Below are 26,720 nucleotides of genomic sequence, written 5' to 3' on the forward strand. Positions count from 1 at the left end.
GAAAGATTATGGCAGTTTTTAGACAGAAGCTTTAGTCTCTGTCATGCCCAGCATATACATATATTTTCAGTTTTTAAATCAGAAGGTCAGTTTAAAACTGATGATCCTGGCTGGAGTGAAGCAAAGAATGGAGAATGACAGGGAGAAGTGCAAGGAGTGGAGTACTCTCTCCATATTCAGGAACTTCTGAGATACTGAATCTGAAATACTTTTGACGAGATTGTTTCATTCCTCCAAGCAATGCTGCTTTCTGAGATTAAGTTCTATTTCTTGATGGCTATATCCTTCCAGACATCTTAACCAGTTTCTAATCTCCAAAGTCTTAGTATGCGTTTTATTCCAATGCCATACATCCATCTATATCCATATGGAAAAGACTCTGGTTCATTTAAAGCATACAGTCCACAGACCGCATTCTGGCCCTCCTATATCATTGCTGTTTCAGCTGAACCAGTTCAAAATCTTGGCACCTCACTCCATCCACATAGATGTGAAACGCAGCTAGTTCTGAGCAGCAGCAGCTCCTAACCCCAGGGCATTCAGGGGGAGTCAGTCTCAGAAGCTGACCTTAATACACAGAATATTTGTCCAAACCCCTCAGCCACCTTGTCCAAAGTGCCAGATTTGCATTTTCCCAGAGCTCTGCTGGTTCTTTTTATGTTGCTTATCTCCAGCTCTATACCTATTGACAGTTATTTTCTCTTTGTCTGCCTAGTCAAAGTAGAATGCAAAGCAGAATGCAAACAAATGCAAAAAGTGCTTCTAAAGCTTTCTCCCCACAAACAGTCACATAAGGTCTCTGATGATGAACAGCAGCCTGTTTTTCAGTCTGCTACAATGGTATGTTAATCCACTGAGGGTGACCAGGGAAACCAGGAGCTTGCTACCCTCATAAAATTCCTCAGGTGCCTAGTGGGAGCAAAAACCTCTCCGGTTATTACAGACAACCAAGCAACTGTTTCAAAAGTAGAACACTAATGTAGCACATATAACGATAAAGTCAGACTGATGGAAAGAATGTGTTCTATGGGCATATGGTCAAAAACTTTTTCAACTTTGAAATAGTCTCAGGATATAACAGCCACAGGAGAAATCTCTTCTGTTTTTTGATGGAGCCCAGTTAGCTAATAGGGTTTACTCAAGACCTGCTCTAGTCAATGAGGCACCAAATTATTGTAAGCATGAGATGATTGCCAGCAGCATTTTACTTTATGATGAGCTAACAGAGTGAAAGTAAATTGGCATGTCTGAATAGAGGAAACAGCTCTCAGATAAAAATAGAGCACATTTATGCATCACCATTAAAACCAAAGGATTCTATATTTATTTGCAAACTTCGTACAGACACGGCTTCTACTGCCCCTAAAATGCAAAAAAAAAAAAAAAAAAAAAAAAAATCACATTCAAAAGGAACTTTCAGAAAAGCTCTGTCTAAAAGAACTGCAGCTAGCATTAGGTCTAACCTCAACTTCTGTTATCAGAAGTTGATTTTACCCTTTATACACTTATCCTGGTGTACATTCTAGCTATATGGGACAGAACCTAAAGGACACAGCATGATCTTGATCTAAGGTTGAGTGTAAGTTATAATTTAGTAGTTTTAGTTGATTGTGTACCTTTATGGAGTATGTTTATGACAGCAATCACAAGGGCAACATTTTGTTAAAGAATACTGAGCTGAAACTGTCTAGAGGTAGCTGCTTAGCACAACTTTTATAAAACTTGCTTAGCATGAGTAGCTAAATTTGTTGAAGCCTTAGGCCGCACTTCGATAAAATAATGAACTTTTACCTAGTTCAGTAAGAAGAGGGCCTGAGAGCTGGTTCCAGCTGGAATGATAAGGGAGTTACAAGCAGTTTGCATTCCTGTGCTTCACACTCCAGGAGGGAGGATGTCAAGGCTTTGAAATAAGGCCTACTTGGGTGCCAGGACCCTGGGAAACAAAGCCTCCTCTCATTGCTGAAACAGTGTTAATTAGGTGGGTCTGGACTATCTCGGAGTCTGGACTATATCCCCTTCGTCAGGACCTTGGGAGATAACACCTATTGTCACTGCTGGGGCAGTGCTAATTGCTGGAACAACACCTCTTTGTCAGGGCCTTGAGAGACAAGGGCGGGACCCGAGGAATGAAGACACATCTGTCAGCAGAAACCGCAACAGTAAAGATAAACAGCCTACCTAGGGACGGTGATGAGACCCAATAAGGAGCAGGAGACCCCAGACCTAAATATTACTATTGGTCCAAACTACCGCGTGAGGGGTGGAGAGCTTAGATTGGAAGGTATAATTGCCCAGGGATTTCTTTGTTCGGGGTCCCTCTTCGGGGGCACCCAGCTCGAGCTATAATTACTGCACACGTCATTAAAATTTAATTATTTAATTTGCTTTGATTTGGCTCTGAACTTTTCTGCGGGAACCTAGGGTCGGGCCCTGTTATGGTGGCCGACAAGCCTAATTTCCACAACACATTTCATCAACAAGTCAAAAGATTTTTCCCAGTGAAGGCCTTCCACTTGCTGGAATGAGTGACATCACCTTTCATGGGTTAACAGAGTTGACAATAATGCCCATCCAGCTCATCTTGGTTTGTAAAGAAGTTAATTAACAGCTTTTGTCAGGTTAAAAAAAATACGAATAGAGCAGATCATGCATTTTGTTCCAGTGCAGCTTCCAAAAAGTAATCTTGAAACTTTTGTTGCTAGAAAATATGACAATACAGAAAATTCTAAGGAAGTGTTGGTCAGCTGAAGACTTATTGGAAACAGCATGTTTTCTCTGTAGACACTGATCTCTGTATAAATACACAATAATTAATGTGAAAAATTAAATATTTCTAAGTTTGTCACTACATAATTGAAAGGAGGAATAATCCATTTTTACTGATCATTTCTGAGTGAGAAATAAAATTGCACAAAGATCTTTCAAAAATATCTTTAAAAATCTACTGCAGTCAAATTATCTGGATGTTGGTAGAGTATCATTATTTGCAATTGATGACACTGCTGTTACTTTGGGAAGACACCTAGCCATCTATGGAATAACAGAAAATGAACATTTGTTTCCAGCAGATGACCCTGGCCCTGGGCCACATGACAGACCAAAGCACAACCCCTAGAAAAGTTATCCTGATGGTTGCTTCACAACTGTGTAAGACATCCCATTTTGTGTTGCTGAGTCTTGTACCCACAAGATGGTTAGCCCTATAATCTACACTTAATAGAGCACTAAAATGTTTTTCAGCTATTTGAAGCCTGACTTAGGTGAAGATTATTCACCAGTTTGATGGTCATGCAGTCAATCTTGGGCTTTTTGAAGATGAAAAAAATGATGATGATAGAGACACGTCAGTGACTAAATAACTATGTGTAGTTATTAAACTCTTAAAAATAGGACACTTTGGTGCCTAAACTGAAGTTTATGACACTAGCGCAGTCACATGCAAAGAACTGATGACAAAATGCTTGGTCACAAGCTCTGTTTGAAATCACTTATTTATCACAGCAAAAAGGCAAAGGAGCAACATTAGTTTCCAAGCACACTTCAAACATGAGCCAACCCTAACTGAGTTCAGCCACTATGAAAAAGTGCTGTCTTTTCAGAGACGTTATGGAAAGATTAAAACTGAAAAAAAAAAAAAAAAAAAAAAAAAAAAAGGAAATAGCTTGTTTGCAGCAAGACCCTTGGGCTGGGGGAGTGGGTGCCTGCCGCAGGTACCCGTGCTGGGAAGTGGGCTGATGCCCAAGTTTCGCACCTGCTTTCTCTCCAGCCGGTACTGGTACCGCAGGCCGCCTTCGCTGTCCCAGCCCAGGCCGGCCAGCAGAGGAAACCCGCCGCGCGTCAGCTTTGTCAGGCCACAGCTTCAAATTCCCTTCAGTTGCCCCTCCGAACAGCTTTATGAACTGATGCCAAAAAAAAAAGAAAAAAAATAATAAAGTACTGAATTGTACTAAAAGCGATAATAGTTGACACAAGTTATGCTTCCTGACAGCTGACCTCAGTGCTTGAGGGCTACAGAAACAGCCCTCCAAACCCACCCACGCCCGGCGAGGCGCTGACACGGCCCCAGAGGGAAGTGGCGCTAATCCCCGCAAATATCGTTAAAAATCCTCGTTTCCACCCCGCTGCCCCTCCCCCCCCGCTCCCCCTTCCGGCCCGGCGGCGCCCGCGGGGGGGAGGTGCCGCGAGGGGCCTCATGGGAGTTGTAGGCGGCGGGCGCCTCCCCGCGACATGGCCGCCGCGCAGGTAAGGCGCGGGCCGGGCCGGCCGTGGGGGCACCGCCCCGCTGCCCGCTCCGGGGGAGCGCGGTGGGCCGGGCCGGGCCGGGCCGGGCGGGGGGGAGGAAGCGGCGCGGGGGAAGGAGGCGGTGGCGGCGTGGGGGGAAGTAACTTCGGTGGCTCCTACTTGTTGCCGCTGGGCTGCGTCACCCCCTCCCGGGGGGCAGGCGCCACGTACACCCCCAGCGCCCCCCCCCCAGCACACACGGACACACACACACACACACCCCCAGCGCACCCCCCCCAACACACACACACAAACACACAGACACATGCACACACCCCAACACACAACCCCCCCACACACCCCCAACATACACACACGCACCCCTAGCGTGCGCGCGCGCACACACACGTGCCCCTCAACATATGCACCCCAAGCGCGCACACACACACACACGCACACCCCAACACACATGCACACACATGCACACCGCATGCGCACACACACACAGACACACACCCCACATGCACACACAAACACACACCACATAGTGACAGACCCCCTCCTCCCTCACACACAAGCAGGGAGACAGATCCCACCACCACACATACACACAGGCAGGGTGACAGACCCTCTCCTCTCACAACACACACACACACACACACACACACACACACAGGGCGATAGACACCCCCCCACCCCCCCTCACAGGCAGGGTGACAGGCCCCCCCCCCACACACACACACTCAGGGTGGCAGACCCTCTCCTCTCACAACACACACACACACACACACAGGCAGGGTGACAGACTCTCTCCTCTCACAAAACACAGACATGCAGAGGCCTGCTGGCCCGGGTGCCTTGGGTGGCGCTTGCTGGTGTGATGTTGTCACCGCACACCGGTGACATACTGCACAACTTGTAACCGGACTCAGTGAGTGACTTTGGTTTCTCGCCAGCGTCAAAATCACCTGCTGTTTTTTACACCCCCCCTCACCCCTGCTGCCCCCAAATAAACCCTCCGATGCCCCAGCCCGGGGACAGAGTTCAGCGCGGTACCAGGTGTTGTTCGGACAGTGCTAGAAAGCGAATACCCGCCTGCGTCGGTGCCCTCGCTGCAGAGGCAGAAAGCGCTGACATGTAAATATTTGCCACGGCCCTAATCCTGCCGCCCTTGTGTCGGCAAATCTCCCCGGGATGACGGGGAGAGCGGGGCTGGCGCAGGCGGCTGGCTCTGTCTCCAGCCCAGATGGCAGGTTTGCAGCTGTCCCTCCTCCAGCTTACGCTGGTCCCTGTAATACACAGCGAGTGGGAAGAAGCAGCGTTTTTGTGAAATGGTTGTCGGCTTTGCATAGAGGTGCTGTGGCGGTGAGTCTGCGTGTGCCGTGTTTCAGAGGCTGCTGGATTCGTTGTTGCTTAGGTGACGTGGTAGGGATTTGGGGGCCTGCATCTTTTCCACGTGAGGGTAAAGCTCGTGTAACTCCGCAGAGTTGGCCACGGGCCTTTGTTCGGCATACGGGGTTGGCGAGCTGTAGGTGTCATGCTTTCAGTCCACCCTCTCCCTTGAAATGGAGTTAGTTTTCAAGTGTAAACAAAGGAAGAGGAGAGCCAGGCCTTTACCTCCTTCATTTTAAAGAGTGAAAGTGGGCATTTGATTTTATCCAACCCAGACTCCGTGCACTCGTGGGGGCAGACCGTGATTGCACTTTCAAAGCAAAAGATGGACTCTGTCTTGCCAGCACAAGGCAACCTGTTTTCTGTAGGAGTTTTTGTTGTCAGTTGTGATATTTTGCAGCAGGATGTGCAAAAGAGAAGATAAACCGTCTTTGGAGCAGGCCGTGTTGTATTTTCAAGATATTGCTGTGTACAAGGCAATTTCTTGAAGTTTTCCAATGGTCCCTGTGGGAGCGCTTAAATTTGAAAAATGTTCCAGATGTTCCAAACAATGTTTCCAGACATTTCTATTTTGAAGAAGAATGTGCTGTTGTTAACAAGTTATATCCGAGATGGCTATGGCTGAAAACAAGTAGGGATAGATTTTGCTTTTCTTCTATATCTATATTTGACAGCACTTCATGTGAACGTGGTTTCCCTACTTCCTCTGAAGAGCCGGTTAGTTCTGGAGCCTGATATTTGTGCATACAAGCGCCTCTTTTGTACACCATCTACAATAGTGAAAGGGTGTATTATATTTGCAGCTAGACAGTTATATAAAAGGAATGGGAATCTGTCCTAACAGCCTGAAGGCCTAGCTCTGCTAAGTCTTGGGTTGTGAGGGATCAAGACTCAACAGAACAACTAGTGAGAGAAAACTTTCAAAATGTAAAGAAAAATGTTTGTAAAATTGCAAAAATTATCAGGGGAACCCGAGGAAAAGTAGGGCTGAAAATGATTTTTACCTCAGATTGTTATTTGTTTCTTTTTCTTCACATGTAAAAAATTACATTCACATTTAAAAGCTAACATTTAGTTTAAATATAACATTAAATCACATTTAAAAATTAACAATGTCCTTTTGAAAGGACACTTAAAAATGAAAATGTACCTGAAATGAACACTGAAGGTTTTACTTCTAGTATTCTTTAGATGTTGTTTAGATTATTAAACTGAAGAGACTTGTAAAAAGCCAAGTGGTTTTATTATTACGTATTATTATGTATTTATATACCATGTTTTTATTCCTGTTTGGTTTTGCCAATGAAAAGAAACTTCTTTAGCAGTTTTCTATCTAGCCTGTTTCCTTTCCTTGTTCTCCTAGAGTAATTCCAAATTGCCCAGGGATTGTGGGTTGTTTGCGCCCAGAAGTGCCATAATAATAATTTAAATATTAATAATAATAATAATTTAAATATTTTGTCCAAATATATTCAAAAAGAGGCTTTATATCTTGAAACATTGTTAAAAGGTGCAGAAACTTTTAAATACACCATCCCAATCTCCTCCATCATAGTGCTTGGAAACTGTTGCAGCACACAGTCTTAACTATTATACTCTTCCCTTTGATTTAATATTTTTGTCCATGATGGTATTTTGTGGTAGCCGATGGTATAGTGGGCTAAGAGCAAAGCTACCTGTGAACACCAGTTATCCCCTGAGTGTGTCCACCATGGCATTTCATTTACTGCTGGGAAGGAGAGTGGATGCACAAAAGGTATTGCTGCTGCCTCGAGGCAACTTCGGTTTCGAAAGCAGACAGGCTGGATCAGGGTACCCCTGGATAACTGGGCTCACGCCAAGCTTGCGTCATCTGTGAGCCTGCCTGTTCCTGACAGGCTCGGTGGCAGCACTCAAACACTCATACTCTCTTCCAAATGCTTTTTAAATCTTCGGTTTTTGTAACTCAAGACACACTGTCTTCCCCCCAGAATGGTGACCTTCCCTGGGAAATCCATGGGAAAACAGGGAGAGAGGCAATGCTCGATATTTCCTGCTGCGGATGAAAGAAAACAAGAATTCTTGCTCTTGGCTCTGGGGTAGTGTGATTCACTCAATAGCCAGTCCGTTTGGGTTGTCTCAGCTTAGTCTTTCTTAAAGTACTTGCCTACTATTTGATCTGCATGTGCGTGGCCAAAACCTGTAATTTTCAGTGTTGCTTGTTGCCACTTCACTGGGTCCTACTTATAGGCCAGGACTTGCCCAAGGCAGCTACTAATGCTGTCAGCTGGATGGAGGACAGCTGGAGCGCTACACACGGACTAATCTCAACGCCCACCTGCCAGACTTCTCAAAACTATCAGTTGGAGGCAGCCCTTACTTCTACAATCTCAGCTTGGAGGGAGAGTGTGGAGCGGTAGATACACAGGTACAATTCCTGCTAAGGAAAGCCGCATTCAGACGGAGGCCGTTCAGAATTACGATTTAGCAATTGTTGTTTTTTAACTATCCTGAAGTCTCAGAGGTGCCTGGGAGTCAGGCCAAGCCTGCTGAGGAGGTTAGCATGGCTTCCATTTCTCAGCAACTGACTTTGGAAACCTGAAAAACATGCAAGTTTTGGAAGACTTCAGGCTCATACAATGAGTGAGTTGAGCACGATGAATCACTAGTACTCCTTTGCCCTGGAAACTCCCTACTGTATCTATTTCTGTAGGCAGCTTTATGGGGCTTCTCAGGGTAGCATTCAAGCACCAGGCCCCTGACTTGAGGAAGATGTAAGTGATACTTAAAGAGGTGGGTGAGTTACAGAGAGAAAGAATGGGTTTTGTATCAGGAAGGGTACGTAGGGACACAAGGAAAATGACTTGGAAGAATGAGAGTGCAAAGGTGAAAAAAATCTTTCGACTTTTGGATGAAACTTCTCTCATAGCTCACCATACAGGCACTGGGGTGGCAGGGGTACATGTCCCCAGGAGTGTGAAATAGGAAGGCAGCAGCTGAGGAGAAGCAGGTCTCTGGGAGAGTTAGGGTTAGGTTAATTTGGATATGGTAATGAACGCAGTGTAGCATTCCTCACTTGGGGTAAGGAGTGGCGTGTCCTAAGAAAAAAGGGTAGATAACTTTGTTGATAGTGATACTAGTGCAATTCCTGTTACCAGAAGAGCCCTCTTCTCTTTGTGAACTGACTGCTTCCTCAAATGGGCAGCTTTCTCGTCATGACACAGGGCTGTCTTTGTGCGATAAATACAAGCTCATCCCTGTTCTGTTGTTTGCGTAAATGGTCATTTCAGTTCATGTTTAACTTTTATTAGTATAGGGAATATCAGAGACAAGCGCTGTATTCTCCAAATAAAGAAACTGAGGCTCTGGTCTAGTGTATCTGCCCTGTTTGGCGTAGGTTCAGTGTTCCGCTTTAAGAAGTTTTAACTTGGCTCTTGGTGTGGTGGCCTGATTCAGTAGGTGCAGTGCGAAAAGAGTTGAGTTGCTCACTTTCCCCACTCAGTGTAAAAATTAACTCACATATATTTCACACAGTTCTTATCATACCACATGTGTACTTGTATCTGTTGCTTAGTTTTGGTCTCTTTCTAAGAACGATTTGCAAATACAAGGAGTAAAGTAGGGGGAGAATGCAGGCCTGTCTTCCATAGGATAGGAAGGCTTGCATAAAGGTTATGCAAAACTTAATTGATTTTGTTGTGACAGTCTCTCCTTTCAGGTTAGGGTTGCAAACGGTATTGTGGAAATGTCATTAGCTTCTGTTCTTATGCTGTAAAATGCAACTATGCTTAGATTGCAAAGCCTACCTACAAAAAGGCTTTACTGTAAGGAGTCCTAAACTATAAGCATGTTACTCTTCTCCCAGGCATTTGTAAAAGATGTGAATGTTTTTGTCCACTTCATCTACTTTTGCTATGCTGTGTTACTTTGTGATTTTTTTTTCTGGATGTGGATTTTCTGCAAGACATATTTTATTACAAAAGGTGTATATGCCTGAACACTTCAAAATGAGGTTTGTGTGTGTGTAGGAAATTCAGTATAGGTTTGCAGTTTGGTATCCTATAATGTGTGAGACGTACTAAAAGAAGCAAAAAATACTTCAAAAAATGTATATTTGTAATTGGAATGTGAAATCTGTGGGTGTGGAAAACTAAGGGGGAACACTCATTTAGCATGAAAATTTCACTTCTCCGAACAGAACTGAGCTTCAGAATTCAGAGAAAGGAAACCCTGACTGACAGACAGGCTTAGCCTTGCCTTTCGATTGTAATTGTCCTGTTTAATGTCATCCAGTGTGCCTTCTTAAAGGTCACATGTCTTTATATGCAGTAGTAAAGCACAGAGGACTGGCTTGCCTAGTAAAAGCATGTGTGTGCGCATGAGAGACGAGTTGTAGCATTGTCTGTCTTGCAATTCAGCTCCAACCTTTAATTGCAGGAAACAATTCTTTAGCTTTACGAATGTACGGGTAGTTGTACAGTAAAAAAAGGAGACCAGCTAGCAGCACAGCTACAGGAAAGTCCACTGGGACTGTATGTTTCTTGCAACATCAGGCTACTTTTTCTGGACAATTACTGGAGTGCTGTTACTTAACTAAATCTGTGATACTATAGCCTTGAGAGGTATAGACTTCTTTTTTTCCCAGGTCTTCTTTCAACTTTGCAGTGAGATTTGCATTCAGATTTTTTTTCTCTGTTTCTTGTCGCCATTTTGTGACTGAGTAGGTGGCTCTTCTGTATTACATCCAAAAGTGGCCATCACAGTTATCAGTGTTTGCTTTTGTGGGACAAATCATGTTCACATTACTCAAGGGAATAATACAGTTAAAATCAGTGTGACTCTCGTGGACATAGGATTTGGCTCTGTATCCTCCCTTGCCTTTTTTTTTTTTTTCCAAAGAGTGTTTATTGTATAACAGGTATAGAATTGCAGGCATCAAATAATTAAAGGTCTTGTGATACCAGGGAGGAACATGTGATAAAATGTCCTTGTTTAGTACGGCTAGGCCAGCATAATTATGTTACCATGAAATATTTCCATAAACAGTAGAAAGTAGAGGAGCTTTGTTTCCAATGAATTTTTCTTGCAGATCCGATTTACTTTTTAACTGAATTGTACCAGGTGTGCAGTGTGAGCTCTGCTCTTAGTATATGCCAGAAAATGCACTTGGCTGAGGAGTGAATTCTCTGATGTCTAGTCATAACCGAGGTCCTGGTAGAGCGTGTGTCACAGTGGGACTGCTCACGCAGTTCCCCCTTCCTCCCAGCTTACTGTTTTGGTTGCCCATGGGGGAGCATAAGGTTTTCAAGACCTCTACATTTCTGTCAAAGTTGGCCCAATTTGACCAGCGAATTCCAAAATTGTAGCTGCTGGAGATGCCAACAAGCCCACAGTCACAAAAGGAGAAATTTTATGAAATCAAATTAAATATATGTCACTGCTGCTACCCTACTAGCCAGTCTAATTACAATCATTGGGCTTGGTTTGCTGTTTCTTGTGTGTCCCCCTCCCTTTCAGGTAAATCCTTTCTTTTCCAGTGTGTGAGAGTGGGCTGGTCCTTCTCTGCTGCGTTCTGTAATCTCCAGGATGTCCTCCTCTGAAAAGCAAATCGTCACCCCCACACTAGTACTTAGGTCAGGAGGAAAGGGAGGAGCCACCTTCAGACCTCAGCAGGCAAGGCCCCAAGGTGCTAGGAGGGACTGATGTTATGTCCCATCTTGCTTTCTCTGCCCTACCTCAGTGTTGCTCCACTGATTTCATTGCAGCACTGCAGTTTTCTGCTGGTTGATGCCATTGGCCTTAGTCAAATGCCATTATGCAGGAGGTAGCACAGCATCACATATAAAAACTCAGGGCCTGAAGGAGGACACTCATGCCTGGCACGTGTCACGAGGTGTTTCGCTGTTCTCACAAGGCAGATAATTACAGACCTATGTAATAGAATAGGAAATGGCAGAGGGAGCAGGGCTGTGCCTTAAACAATTCTGGGCAAAATGGTCTGTGATCAGGAAGGACCAGGTAGATATTTACAGAAGCTCTTCCTACTTTGAAGGCTTGGGGAACGAGTTCAGGTACGTTGATGACTCTCTATGGCATAGTATGTGAGAGCTCTGCACCCTCCCATGGCCTGTTTTCTATTTTCTTGCAACACCTCAGGAAGAACTAGGGAGGGGGGAAGTACCTTTCTCTCCATTTTGCAAAGGAGAAGGCAAGCAGAAGTTTCAGTGTAGTCTTCCCTTGTAAAATAACCCAGGCTGAATGATCCCCTCCACTTCTGGGAAAAGAAGGGAGCGCATACCTCATGGAGTGGGGGCTGATGCAAGGAAGGGGGAAACTCAGACCCTGCTCCCACTGAACTGGAGAAAGGGGAGCTTGGGGAGGAGAAGGACTGCACACCTGTGTGCCTGCAGTTGAGTTGTGATGTGGGAGTGTCTGTTCAGGGCTCCTGTACCCTGCCTAGGAGATCCTGGCAGGAATAGAGGCACGTGCCTCTGGCTGCTGTGGTAAAACAAGATCAGCCCATTAGGAACGCGCTGCCATCCCTTGCACTGTGCCATTGAACTGTTGTCCATACAGTAGATATTTATCTGTGACTTCTGGACAAGTGCAGTAGCCTGCACAGCTCTAATGGGGGTGGAGAGACTCTAAAGCCTTCTTAATCCCCCATCCCAACCCCAGTAAATCTGCACTTGGGCAGTCTGCCAGGGACTAGCACTTCCGTGGTCCCCTGTTGCTCCTGGCTGCTGTAGGATACTGCATGTCCTGCTCCCCACTGGCTGCTGCAAAATAAGGGCTCAGGGTCAGTGTCCCAGGTCTGCCATCTCTTCCAGGCCCTCTGTGCGTGCCCGCAGTTGGCATGTTTGCTGTTTTCATGGCATGCCTTGCAATCATAACTGCTCTAGGTATGGATCTCTCATAGTTTTTGTCCTTCTTGAGTCCTAGAACTGGGACTTGTTCTGGCCTTCAGGAGAGAAGGGCAGGACTCCCTTGTTGGTCCTTATTCTTTTCTCCCATTGTGTGAGGAGCAGCACTTGTTTGGCTGTGCATTTTGACTTGCCATGGCCTATGTTACATAGTCTTGTCTTTTGACTTCTGCTCCTTCCCACAATGGTTGCCAAACCGAACAGATATGTTTGATATTACTGTGCGTGCTTAGAAAAGGAAATGTTGACTCACTGGGTTTGTTATTATTGCCTTTTTTCATTGGTGTCCAAACTGAACAAGTTACCAGGAAATGTGATATTTTATACGAACACTCAGTAGTATCAAGATAGGAATCTTGGGTATGTGATATTGTTGATTTAAGGTGAAAAATTGAGTTTGACAACATGAAAAGGTCATCTGCACTGTTCTGTGCTGGCCTTCTCTCCCTAAGGCAACACAGATGTGGAGGAGATTCTGCAGGCATAGGTCCTTGTCCAGACAGTGCATGGTACAGGCTACATTTGTGTCATAACGTATAACTAGTGCCATCAAAATATATGAGTGGAACTAGCAGGTAACAAAACTTGGGTATTAAGAGGAACACACTAGTAAGCCTCGTTTCAGCCTTTTATTTCTGTTTAGCATCTTTCTGCCTCTCTGGTTTTGTTAAGGTTTGCTTTAAACCACCTCTACCTTGTATCGAAAAGAAAAGAATACAGGATCACGTCAGGACCATTTCCAAAGAACAGCAAGATACATAGGGTAGAAAGGAATCCATTCCAATCCATCCAAAGGAATTCAATCCATTCAGACTTCTACGTAGACCGTGACAATTTAGTTATTCTGGTAGTGAAGGATATAAACAAGAAATGAGCTATCACCATTTGACCTATTTACATTTGTGCTTCAAACTTAATTTTGTTGTAATTCAGCTTGAATCATAACACAAACAAATTTTCTAAAGGTTAACAGCAAATTTGCCAAAGATTCAGGCTGTACTATTGGAGGCAGAGTTCTGAACAACCTTTGAAGATTGATAAATTCCCTACGTAGTTTCTACAGAGTTGTTTTGCAAGCTTGTTCCAAGGTTAGTATTTGAAAGTTTGGATCCCCAAGCTTAGTTATTTCAGAAAAGTGTTTTGAGGCTCATTTATTAATGAAAAATTCTCCCTGAGTGTGAGGTATAATTCACGTGTTTTGAGGGAGGGAGCTGGATGCGCTAGTGAGCAAAGTATATTTATCCAGCCAGAGATGCTGTAACACAGCTTAAAATAACGTGCTATCCTCTTACATGTATTGGGAACAGTGGGTCCTGAGGAGGGAATGAGATATTTTTTCTCATATTAGAACCAGTCTCAAGTGCTGAATCGCTTTGTAGTTCTTATGATTAAGAAACATCCTCCAATGCCAGAGAATCAAACCTGAATCATTTTTGGACACCTTGGCCCATGCCTAGTCTGTGTCTTGAAACTCCCTCCAAAATGGAAGTGTCCTTATATCTTTTTTTCTCTGCCACTTGTAAAGAAGATCTGGCAGACAGTTTTGGTAAGGGAAAGTCCTGTGTCATCAGAACCTCCCTCATGGTCACAAGATGAGTTGCATTAAATCGCAGCCTGACCTGGGCTGTAAAACTAGCTATGTTGTAACTCCAAAGAGAGAGGGAGGATTGCTATTGAGATTGACTCAGTAGTTTTGAAAGGTGGAAACAGAAAGGACTGAAATAAAAAGTGAAATTTAGAAGGAAACATGAATGAGATTTCTGGAAAAGAGCTGGCATTATAGGAATTCATTACTAAACAGGATTTAAAAAGCCAAAGCACCTCTGTTAAATATGTCTGTTCTGAGATGATAAACCCATTCATTTTATTTTTATTTTTTACAGAGTTGCAGGTGTCACAGATAAGAATAGTCTTCATCAGCCCAAGAGTCATCAAGGATATGAACTCTACTGTTTCTATCTAGATGGATGAAAAGGTTAACAGCCCAGAGGAGGAACTCCTTTGGTTTTCAAGATGGCAGCAACAAGTGGCGAAAGCCAGCTACAGCGGATTATCAGGGACTTGCAAGGTATACTGTCATGCTGACAGATTCATTTTGTAGACTGGGCTGCGTCCTGCATGTTTGAATAGCAGAGAGTGGGAGTTGTGTTTTTAACTGTTTAATATTTGTGTATAGCAATTGCAGCAATGCAGTTCAAGGTCTGCCATGTGCTCAATAGAGATGTGACTGATTTTTTTCTGTGTGAGAGGAAATGTGCTGTACTTTTGGAGGATCCACAATTCTTAAATCCTGCAAACTTAAATGTACAACATTAGAAATTAGTCTTACAACTTAAAGGCATTTTCTGCAGAGAGAAAGTAGAATTATTCCCTTGTGCAATATGAGCTAGGGCTTTTTTCACATGAGTAGAGCTATGCTGTTATAAGACTTCACACGAGAGAAAGAAAACATCTGATATTTGTCCCCTCCCTTGATGGGAAGCTGGTGTCAAGCTGCTTTTAATGTGGGTAGGGGCAAAACAGGAGGGAAAACTAAACTGGATCTAGAGAGTACTGGAGAACTGGATCTGCTCCTCTTGCTGCAGTGGAATGTACTTTCTACACACCTGGTTTGTTCTCCACTAGCAGTAGCCAGCCTCATTTTCCACAACTACGTTGCAGGCAACATTGGCAGCAGACCTATAACCATTCTCCTGCCCTGTCTCTGTCCTAAACAGCTGCCTGTACGAAGAGCCAGGCATTTTTCCTTTTCATTTTTATTAAATATAAGGTATAATATGCACCAAAGCTGGGAATCTGGATATTCCTATAACATAAAAAGGAGACCTATGTGCCTGCTAACCGGAAGAGATTTTTATTCATAAAGTGGAGGAAGTGGGACTAGGAGCTAAGGCCCACTCAGGCACTTGGAGGAAATACAGAACAAAGTGGAACCAGTAACTTCTGGTGCTGAGAAGAGAAGTATGCCCTTCTGGGGCCGGGCATCCAGACAGAGCGTGTTTTGACTTGGGACTTACTAACCTGCTATGGGGTCGGTTTTAGGGAAGAGGAATTGCTGTATGCTTCTTGTTATGTGATTTTCTTTTTTCCATTTGCATTTTGTAACCAGCACATGCTGAATCTTCCAGAATAAAGCATGGAGAAGATAAATGTGCTGACTGAATGACTGTTCTTGTGTTACTGATCCCCTTTAGCAGATTATGTGTTCTGTCCTTTCTAATCAGAATTCTCATTGGCATGTTGCAATAGAAGAACCTTAATGTGCGCATGAGAGAGCGAAAAGTTATTTCTCTTTCCTCTGCTGAGGATCAAGTTAGCAATTGTCTGTTACCACCTTTTTTACTGAGTTTCAGGAGAAGGTTTTGCTACTTTTAAGGAGAAGAGAATAATAAATCAGTATGACAGCTTGATTTGAACTCTAGTTTTGTTATAGGTGGTCTTAAATTACAAGTGTAGCAGCAAGCCTTTGCACTATCATTAAGACATTTGTACTGAAAGAAACCAAATACACATGCATAACATCAAGGCAAAAAAATTTTTACTTAGTTGTTTAGGGATTCAGTACTAAATATCTGTTGCATTACTTAATCATTCTTGTGTCTCGTTTTAAAGATGCTGTGACTGAATTAAGCAAAGAATTTAAAGAAGGAGGGGAACCGATCACAGATGACAGTGTCAGCTTGCAAAAATTCTCCTACAAGCTTGAGTACCTTCTACAGGTAAAAAGTCATGTGCGTTATTCATAATCTAGTATCAAAGCTGGGCCTTGTTTTCTGTTACTGTCTCTTCAAAGTGTGGGGTTATTCAAATAGTAATCATAAATATCCAATTAAGTCTCTCTTACTTCAATAAGTGGGCTGAAATTTGTGGTCCTTAATGCATATATTTCAAGTGAAAGCAAATAAATATAATCAAAAGGCAGTGCTGGCAGGTTGTTTGGAAAATGTAAGGCATTTCCCATTGATCTGGAACATCTGAGCTTGATTTTGAAGACATACACTCCTAAATTATCCTGGGAAAACTGTGATAATGAGGGCTTGACAGCATTTCAATGCAAAATAATTATCAGTAAGTAGGTCATGGTGCAGATACAGCAGTCTGAGTAATGTACAGAATTCTTCATGACTTCATTGTGGAAATTCATTTTTACTGTATGGAAAACTTAATCCAAAAGGCTGGATTTGAACCTTTAAAACTGCTTTTTGGCCTTCTCAAAGTTTAAGTAAAAGAAGACACTTTGCTGGGCAAACTGGAATTCTGTTTGCATAGTCTATGTCTATACATGCTGCAGTCATGTCACTGACTGCAATACAGACATTCTAATCTAGCCCTGATCTAGGCAAGGTAGTTTTAATTGGGTTGCACAGGCTTCAGCAGAAGCTGAAGAAATCCTTTGGGATTTGAGTAGTCTGAGATGCGTTCCATACTCTTGCTGCTTCACCACTCTGTGCGTGATCTAGCTAGAGCAAGTTTTTCTGATATGTACCCGTAAACTACTGCTACACTTCTTATTGCAGGTCCCTCCTCAGGGGCTTGCAGTTCCTTGCTGTTGATAAACCACTGCTGAAACTGCTGTAAATCTTAATGTTTCAGAAGTTCTGAATGGGTGTCTGTATTTTAACTAAAGCAAGAACGTTAATGTCTGTTACTGTTTGTAAAGTAGGTTCTGGATCCACTGGATTGCATTGATGTAGTATATCTCTTCCCTTTGTGAATACATTGCCTAAAACTAAGAGGAGTCATGAAAGTTGTGGGAGAGGGACAGAACTCCACATTAGCTATATTTAAGTATATTTATATTTGTTTCACTGATTGCTTTTTGTTTTCCTTGTTTAAGTTTGATCAGAAAGAAAAAAACACATTGCTGGGAAATAGAAAAGACTACTGGGATTATTTTTGTGACTGTCTGGCAAAGGTCAAAGGAGCTAATGATGGAATCCGCTTTGTTAAGTCTATAACAGAAGTAAGTATATCTGTTAAACTTCACAACACATCCTTCGTGTTTTGGTATGTCCTTTGAGAGAGCAATAGCACCAAATTGTATAAGATTAGATAGCCTGAAGTGTTACGTGGAGAACACTTACACAAAATGAGCGGTCTTGTTGGTCTCTGGGTTTGCTCTGCCTTTTCATTAAATGACTGACATTTGCTCTAAAAAGGAATGAAAAATTAAGTCAAGGACAGAGCCTGCCATCATTGGCACAGCTTCTTTCAAAGCAGGGCTTGCTCTAAGTGTAAGAGAAAAGAATCACCATGTTTAACCTTTCTTAACACTTTCTCATTTGTCAGTAGAGTTGAGGAGGAGTGACGGAGAACAGAGTTTTGTCTCCTGTCTCTACTTTGTTCCTTGATGTCAAAAGACACAATGTAATGGCGCAGGATGGTTGTCGTTACCTCTGGTAGGCTGATATGAACGGGGCAAAAAGCTTTATTTTTTTTTAGATTTAGTAATAAATCTAATAAATCTCATAACAGCCATGTTACATCTGTAACTAGATTAGTGGATGAGACAAGTGCTGCAAGAAGTTCACAATGCTGATTCTGTCTGAGTGTTTAGATTACCCAGAATCATTTGAAGAGGAACTTCCCTGTGGGGAAGAAGAGGTGGTGGTTTGGCAGTGCCAACCAGTGCTGTCCTGATGCCCAGTTTTGTTACTTCTGAGCAATGCTAATTTGTATTAGCAAGTTACTATTTACAGCGTATTTACCTGTTCTCTGAGCAATTCCTCCACAGCAGCTCCAGCTAATGTTATCTTGAGCCATCTGAAAGAGAGCCATGAGCCTCAAGCATAGGTGGGCTCTATGTTCCCTAACTCACTTTCTCCTCTCTACATTGAATTTTGCTGCTCCAAGGTGAACAAGCCACAGCAGGCACTGGGAAGGGAAATGGGTGAAAGCCCTGAAAATCAGGCTTTCCTTTCCTGCAGCCCCTAGGAAGACCAGAAAAGTAAGGGCAGTGACTGCTGCTGCAGGAAAGGTTCTCTAGCTGTAGCTGCTGGCCCATAAGCTCTCAGTTACAGTAGCCAACCTGACTTCTCTGCAAAAGCAACCATGTTGTAGGCATCAACAGTCTGTTCTGTGTGGTAACACCATGTGTGTTACCATGTGTCAAGGCAGCTCTGCTTTTCTGCCTTCTCCAGTATCTGTCGCTATTTAATGGTTTGCATGATACCAGAAATTACGGTTTGGAAGAAGGACATTTCCTGTTTCACTTTCTTTGCAGCCATAGAAATTGGCTTGTGGAAGATTTCTTTTAACTTGGTTTGTTAGCTTGTGGTTTAGGAATATGAATCAAAAAAAAAAATCAGTAAACTATTTCAGGTAACTGAGCTGTCAGATTCAAGTATAGAAATGAATATTGGGTTGTTCCCCTTCAGTACAGGTGGAAATCAGCAGCCAGTATTTGAACCTAGCTGGATAGAATTTTAAGGTTTCCAAATAATCACTTATTTATTCACACAGCAGTATATGCTGACTTTCAAAGTTGGAAGTGAACAAGGAGGAAAGAGCAGTGCCAGTCACTCTTTAAGAAAGGTCAAACGTTCAATAGCATACTGCCTCCTCTTCTGTTTTGCCTGCAGCACTTTAATATTAGGGTGCATGATACGCTGGAGAGGTAAAGCAAGATAGAAAATAGGAGTACTCTAGAAACTGCCCTGCTGTTAATTAGACAGAGAGCCTTATCTTTGATGGCATGAGGTGAGTTGTGTTTGTTTCCCTGCACTACAAAAGTGATTACACTGAAAACACATTTTTCCAAGTCTTTGCAGCTGCATGTTTTTCTGGTTTTAAAAGCTATGCCCAGCCGTATGTCACACTACCACCTTAGCTACAAAGCGTGCAGTCAACATGGAGCCTGCCTGTTGAACCATGGCAAGCTCTAGAAGGAGGTGGCATGATTTCGTTCCTAGCTGAATGCTCTTTGGCTGCTTGTAGCTAGCTGCATGTATGTAAATATCTTCCCCTTCTTCTGTTGTCATATATATTTGTTCTAGTATCTCTATGCATAAAAGAAGCATTGCTGTTTCAGTTGATAAGCCAATGGGAATTCAGTGGGCTTTCTGGCTATTCTTAAGGGATTCACTAAAAACCCCTAGTGGGGAAAAATGCTTGTCAGTATGCTTCTGTGCACAGGGCAGGGATTACATCTCCCTGTGAAATATCCAGGAATCTGCATGCTGAAAGAGGATGAAAACCAGTAGGTGAATGAAATGGACTGTTTCTGGGCTACTTACACTTTGGGGATCATATTATTTCGTACTTTGTGTCATGTAGAATTCAAAAGAGGAAGCAGTAAAAGGTTTTGCTCCCTTTGCTTCGCATTTCTTCATTCTATTTGTGAGGAACATTTTTGTATATAATGGATTGCTGAGATTTAACAAGGAAGCTATTCTTTGAGGGCAGAAGCCCAGTGACAGCAAAATCAAGGGATTTTAGATTGAAGGTATTGCTCTCACTTCCTGACTGTGGAGTACTGATTGAATGGAGAGACAGCTTTTGTGGCCTTTACACCTTCTTCCACACGGACTTTTCAAGCAAAATTTAAAGTAGCCTACTAACTTGAACGTCAACCCTCTAATATTTTCTTGGCCTCCATTTTCTCATCATGAATAGATTCAGTTTGTGAAGTGGATAAGCAGTTTGGTCAGGATATAAAAGAGCATAGCTGACTGGGGAAAAAATCTTTTCATCTCTTTAATTTTCCATTCCTAAATTACTGATTTGGATGCAGAGTAGTAACAAAACATTAATGGTTGCCTTATTTTGAAGGACAGCAAATAGCTCAGATGTAAAAGACAAAACAAAAGAAAGCATCAATTCCCCAAGTCAGTAGCTGTAACAAAATTCAGTGCTGAGCTTTGTGATTCTCCTAATGTTGATTTATTAGCTGTCTTCCTAAAAAGACCTATTAATTTCAGTCATGCAGCTGTTCTTGGTGTGAAGTAACAATTAAGTTTTATCAACTTAAAGACTGAGTATTAAGAAAGCCTTTTTGCACGGGCTGGTGTTATTGTGTCCTTGGGGATATGTATATGTATATATGTACACCTTTGTGCTATGGATAGATCTGCCCTCAAGCACTCCCAGTTGTGGCCAGACGCAGCTTAAAGTGCCTAAGCAGGCATTCCTGGCTTTGCCAGGCATACTGAGATTTTGCCTTATATTGGAATTGCCCTTAACATAATCTGTAGCCATGTACTCAGCATATTTGAAGATGATTTGGTCCTTTGATGCCCTCTATATTTTTATAAAGCAGACAACAGCCAGCTGCAGATATGAATTCATCATTCATAAAAGATTCCCCCAAAAACATATTGGGAGAGAGTGTGTCTCAGTGGCACTTCTTATTACTCCCTTTTTACCTAGTGGCTTATTGTGTTTTTGGCATATGTATGTAGTCTGCACTGGTCGTGTCTCTGTACATGTTTATAAATGGTGCTTAGATTTTATTTTTATTTTCCTGTTTCTCCCTTCCAGCTACGAACATCTCTTGGGAGAGGAAGAGCGTTTCTTCGTTACTCCTTGGTTCACCAAAGACTAGCAGACACCTTGCAGCAATGTTTTATGAACACCAAAGTGACCAGGTAAATAGCAAAGTACCTTGTTAAACAGAGGGTGATTGTTCAGTGTGAACAAGCAACAAAACAAAAGATCGACAGAGTGGCTATTGAAAAAGAATGAAACCCTTCCAGTGGTTGGCTTATAGGGTTGGTAATAGGATACAAATAAAAATAGACCTTCTCGCCTGGGTTACTGGTTCATACCTATCTTAGGCTGGTAAATGTTGAAAGTTGTTACAGTTGAGCACATGTACAGTGAGTGGCTCATCCAAGTCCTGATGCTTCTATATGGGTTTTGAGGGTAAACTTTTCAAAAGCATTGAAGATCCTGCATTTGTCTTATCTGCTGTACATCGTAAAGGAAGATGAACTTGGTTGTGTTGCAAAAAGCCTCAGGAAGTGTTTGCTACTCTCTAGAGTATCATGCAGAGGAACAGCTTGTCCCTGGCCAAGGAATGCCAAAGACAGTTTATAGTTAGTTGGGAGTGACATAGATAGTGCTTTTAGGAAAAGCAAACTGTTTATACGGTGTATTTGACTGTGGCTGCTGCTCTATGTCTCTCATTCTTGAGGTGCTAAGTGTGTGCTTTATGTATTTACTGTGTGATTATCCAGTGTATGGCAACTATTTTGTCTTGCCAATCTTTTGCCCAAGCACTGGAGCAAAAAATGTTTTGTGTGGGGGCTTCTTGAAAAATGTAGGCTTCGTTGAATCCGTTTGCCTTCATTCATATCGAAGGGGTGGCATCTTGGTTGATGGGTCTGGTTGCTTTCATTTTGCGTTTGGAGTAATTTTTCTAGGGTAGAGCCAATGTTTTAGAAGAAAAGAGCAAATGAAAATGTTTTATTTTCTTGCAAGTGAAACTCCTACTTCATTTTCACTTATAAATGAGTACTGCTTTATTTTTTGTTTTCAAGTGACTGGTACTATGCAAGAAGTCCATTTCTGAATTCCAAAATGAGTTCTGACATTGTGGGTCAACTCTATGACCTCACTGATGTTCAGTTTGACCTGGCATCAAGAGGCTACGATTTAGATGCTGCATGGCCAACATTTGCCAGGTAAGATAGAAACACTTTGTTGCTTTGTAGCACCAGGGCCATGTAATACCTACCTACAGAATTTGTAAAATCTTTTTTGCTTTCAAAGGTAGGAACACTTGTGTTAGAGCAGGCATACGGTTTCTCCGTATAATTAGTCTGTGACCAAATTGGCCTTTTTTTCTTACATATACAGCATACCAGAGATCAGTTTTGATGCTCACAGAGGTCTGTAATAGAGTCCTTCCACTACCTGTAGTTTGGGCTCAAATCCCAAGGAATTTTCATCTTCACAGACACAAGAAGAAATGTTTTTGACTCCTTTGTTTAAAGATCTCAGGCCCCTAATGACTGAATGGCTGAGGAGTCTGCTTCACTTCCTGTAGAGGTAGAGTTGACAGTGTGCATTCACTGCAGGAGACCTGATCCCACATTAGAGAGGGGAACAACAAACACTACTAGGTCTGATCCAGTTCCATGTACATCCATCGGAGTTTTCTACAGCTGCATGCTGCCACCATCTGGTTGAGCACCCACCACACAGCAGTACACTTTCATAGATCAAAACTGCATTGGATCTTGTGAATGTGGGAGGTCGTGTATACCAGTCCCATAGTGTTCTATCAGCACCTTTAATATCTCTCTCTTGTTTTCCATCAATTTCAGTGACTGTTGGCCCAGACAACAGGCACAGTTATGTCTGGTTGTTTGTGGTAGTTATAACTAGATAAAACTTACAGATAGGAGTAGAAAAACGTGTGTTTGTGCTTAGTCCTCTTGTTCCTCCATGTGACTGACAGGAGAACACTATCCTCCCTTGGATCTTCAGCGTATTTATGGAAGCCCCCAAGTCGCAGTTCCAGCATGAGCAGTTTAGTGAGCAACTATTTGCAGGTAAGCAAATGAAAAATAAATGTTTGAACAGAGGTATTACTTTCTTAGCATGGTAGATCTTTAGTTAATGGCATAGTTTCTTAGAGCTTGATAGTTTTATGATGGTTGTGACTCTTACAACAGTAAGTTACGAAAGAGATCTCTAATTAAAAATGGAGAGGATGGTCCAGTAGCTGATGCAACTGAACATGCAAATCTTTTAAAGGCAAAAGAAAAGATACTAAAGACAACATACAAATAGGTATGTTTTCATTTATCTTTTGTGAAAACAAATCCTTTTTCCTTTAAGTTCATGTTTTGTAGTGCTATGAATGCAACCCACGATGTCATGGTGCTTTAAGAACCTGAATTCACCCTAGGCTGTCATCTGAACAAAGCTTTTAAATGCATGTTTAAGTTTCCTTGAAGCTGTTACCAACAAATGGGAAAAATTTAAAATTTTAAGTGTTTAGGTGTTGAGGTGCTATGCGCTATAGAAAAGCCTATAAATCAGTCAGTCAAGGAGGATATCAATAACTTGAATTCTTAGCTGCTTTTTTTTTATCCTGACAGGATCTCCTCAATGTTCTTATCATTATTATCACCAATAGTCAGCAACAAAAAGCTAAGCCATCCTTATTTCTGGAACTTTTGAATTTTTTTGTTTGAAAAATGCAACTCTGAATTAAGTTTTAAACTCTCTGTTTTTCCCCTTCTGCTCATATAGGCCCAAGAGTTTCCCTCCAGCCCTGATGCCAATAACTCACTAAATGTTGAACACATTGAGGGCTTTGAAGAGATGCGTTTAGAACTTGACCAAGCTGAGCTGAGACAGAGAGAGCTTCAGGATCAAATTCACCAGCTACAGATGGAAAACCAGGAGCTCCAGGCAGCCATCAGCCTTCAGAAAGAACAAGTACATGTAGAAAAAGAGAAGAGCAGTAACTACAGTGAGGAGAACTCCCGGCTGACAAAGATGATCACAGAGTTGCAGAAGCAGTGTGAGGTCTCCCATTCCACTCAGAGCACTGTTCATGATCTGCAGAAGTGCCTGCAGTCACTGGAACTGAATGCAGTGGAGCAGCAGAAAGAATACTCAACAAAGCTGGAGCAGCTGGAGACCAGCAAGGAGAACTGTGCTTCAAAATTGCAGCTGTTGAATCAGGAGCTGGAGGCCTCTAGGGCTTTGATCACTGTGAAGGATTTTTGCATTGATGAACTCAAGGCCAAGCTGAGTTCAGTGGAACAGAAGAACATGGAGCTCCTGGCAAAAGTTGATGCCGCCTTGGAGGAAAAAGGACAGCAAGCCACAGCCCACTGTGATTCTGCCATACAGATACAAGGACTGTTGGAGAAGCTTCAGGAGAAAGACAAGGAAAACGCAGACATGCAAAGACTCAATGATGAACATGCATCTCAGCTAAAAGCAGCAAGGGAGGAGCTGCGGTTGAAAGAAGAGGTGCAGAAGGAACTGGAATCCCGATACAATCACCTCACTGCTGACTCTAGGGAAGAGAGTGAAAAGCTGCTTGGGAGCCTGGAAACCATGGCAAAGGAAATGGAAGCACTTCAGAAGGCCCTAACCCTGAAAGGGAAGGAGGTGGCTGAGTTCCAGACCCAGGTAATGGGGTTGCTGGCTCAGGTGGGGTCACTGGAAAAAAATCTTGAGGAGGCAAGGAAAGAAAAAGAGGAACTTGTGGAGGAGTACAATAGGAGGGAAGGAGCACTGAAGCACAAAGCCCAGTCTCTGGCAGAGCAACTTGAACTACGGGAAGGTCGCTTAACAAAGGTGAGTCATACTGTGCATAGCCTTGAGGAACAAAACCAGAAAATCTCATCTGAAAAAGAGTGCCTCAGCCAGAAAGTCAAGCAGTTGGAGGAGCAGATGGAGCAGCAAAACTCTGCAGTGAGTGAAAAGGATGAGGAGAACTGTAAGCTGAAATCAGAGAATGCAGATTTGCAGCAGGCCAAGAAGAAGGTGGAAGAGAAGCTGAAAAATGTGGAAGAGTCTAAAGCCTCCCTGGAAGCTGAGGTGGCCAGGCTGAGAGCCTCTGAGAAACAGCTTCAGAGTGAGATAGATGATGCCTTGGTGTCAGTCGATGAAAAAGAGAAGAAGCTCCGAGGCCAGAACAAACAGCTGGATGAAGACTTGCAGAATGCCAGGAGGCAAAGCCAATTTCTGGAGGAGAGGTTAGACACTCTACATTCAGACTACAAAGAACTGAAGCAAAGAGAAGAGGCAACCAAGGAGTCTTGTGCTCTTCTTGAAGGCCAGCTGAAGAGTGCCAAACGGTATAGTTTACAAATGGAAAAGAGCTTGGGCTCCTTGAAGGAAAGTGAAGAGTCTCTCCAGTCACAGCTCAGAGAGAAGGAGACAGAAATGCAAGGCATGGAGAGCCAGTATGAGCAACTAAGAGCAGAAGCTGAAAGACACAGGAAGAAGGCAGATATTCTTGAGGTGGAAAAGCTTAGCATAGAAAAGACGTGTCTTCACCAGACAAAGCTGATTGAATCCCTCACAGCAGAGAAGAAATCAGTGGAAAAACAGCAGCTACAGCAGACAGCTTCTCTGGAGAAAGAGGCAAAGGAGCTAGCCTCCAGGCTGATGGTGAGTGAAGAGCAGCTGCAGATCAGCCGAGGTGAAGTGTCTAGGCTGCAGGCAGAAGTCCTCGACCTGCGAGTCAAGCTTCAACAGACCACTGTTGAGAAAGAACAGATGAGAGGTGAGCTGGCAGTCACAGAGACTGTCTTGGGGGAACAGAAGGTGCTTGTCCAACAACTGAAAGAGGAAAGTGAGTCACTTAACAGAAATCATGTGCAAGAATTGATGCAGTGTAAAGAGAGAGAAGAAGTGCTGAAAAAAGAGCAGGAGAGGACGGTTCATCAAAAAGCTGAGCTGGAAAATGATTTGCTGAACCTAAAGGAAGAGCTGTCTGAAGTTAAGCAGTACTTGGAAGCTGTTAAAATGGAAAATGAAGAAAACAAAGATCTCCTCCACAGGACCAACACAGATATGGCTGAACTTGGTATTCAGATTTGTGCCGTGACCGCTGAAAAGATGAATACGGAAGAGAAGTTAGCCAAGGCCACAGGGAGGCTCAAAGAACTGGAAGAGCAGACTGCAGAGGAACAGGATAGGCTGAAGCTTGACATCTCTACTCTCAGGCAGGAGAACAAGAGCTTGCAAGAGAAGTTGGAAGAAGCTCAGATATGTGCTGCAGCTGTCCCAAGTCTGCAAACGCAGCTGGAGACAGCAAAGAAACAGGCACAGAGCTTCCAAGAGAGCAGCCAAGAAGAGCTGTCCACAATAAAATTTCAAATGAGCACAGAGATTCTAAATTATCAGACAAAATACAAGGTAAATTAATGTGATCATTATCCCTCAGGGAGCTGTGCAGGATTTCCCCTGCTTCATCATCTGCTGCAGAACTTACTGGGTGAAATACTAAGGTTTGCGTTGTTGAGGCTCTGAGACTAGCAGATCACAACTAACCTTAGCCTGAGAATCTGAAAATGTCTGTGCACTCATGAGCTGGCTGATTTGAGGTAAAATAACCCTTTGGAGTTTTTTGAAGGTGTGTAAATGTGGCCCTGTGAACCCAGTAGAGGGCCATGTGCTATGGAAGAGGCAGCCAGTAGTGGAGAGGGTGATAACTTTTTATGTTGGCTTCACCACTAAAGGTAGCATCTCCTTGAACCACACCCTCAGGTCACAGTCTTGATTTTCTTT

The 26,720-nt window shown here is 43.0% G+C and overlaps 1 protein-coding gene across 5 annotated transcripts in view; it reads left to right on the forward strand.

The window, feature by feature from the left end:
- The first annotated feature begins 4,158 nt into the window (after positions 1-4,158).
- FYCO1 (FYVE and coiled-coil domain autophagy adaptor 1) overlaps positions 4,159-26,720 on the forward strand; it is a 54,507-nt gene continuing 31,945 nt past the window's right edge. For 3 of the 5 annotated variants that reach the window (XM_064506421.1, XM_064506422.1, XM_064506423.1), the window contains exons 1-8: positions 4,159-4,242; positions 14,399-14,583; positions 16,128-16,234; positions 17,353-17,478; positions 20,994-21,100; positions 21,995-22,138; positions 22,918-23,011; positions 23,718-26,348. In XM_064506421.1, coding sequence (XP_064362491.1) covers positions 14,529-14,583; positions 16,128-16,234; positions 17,353-17,478; positions 20,994-21,100; positions 21,995-22,138; positions 22,918-23,011; positions 23,718-26,348 — 3,264 coding nt within the window. In that variant the 5' untranslated portion in view covers positions 4,159-4,242; positions 14,399-14,528. Of the gene's footprint in view, positions 4,243-5,435; positions 5,587-14,398; positions 14,584-16,127; positions 16,235-17,352; positions 17,479-20,993; positions 21,101-21,994; positions 22,139-22,917; positions 23,012-23,717; positions 26,349-26,720 lie in introns of those variants that run through there. The other 2 variants (XM_064506424.1, XM_026094015.2) reach the window with 2 other exon arrangements.

This window comes from Dromaius novaehollandiae, chromosome 2 (assembly GCF_036370855.1).
Source record: "Dromaius novaehollandiae isolate bDroNov1 chromosome 2, bDroNov1.hap1, whole genome shotgun sequence".
NCBI lineage: Eukaryota > Metazoa > Chordata > Aves > Casuariiformes > Dromaiidae > Dromaius > Dromaius novaehollandiae.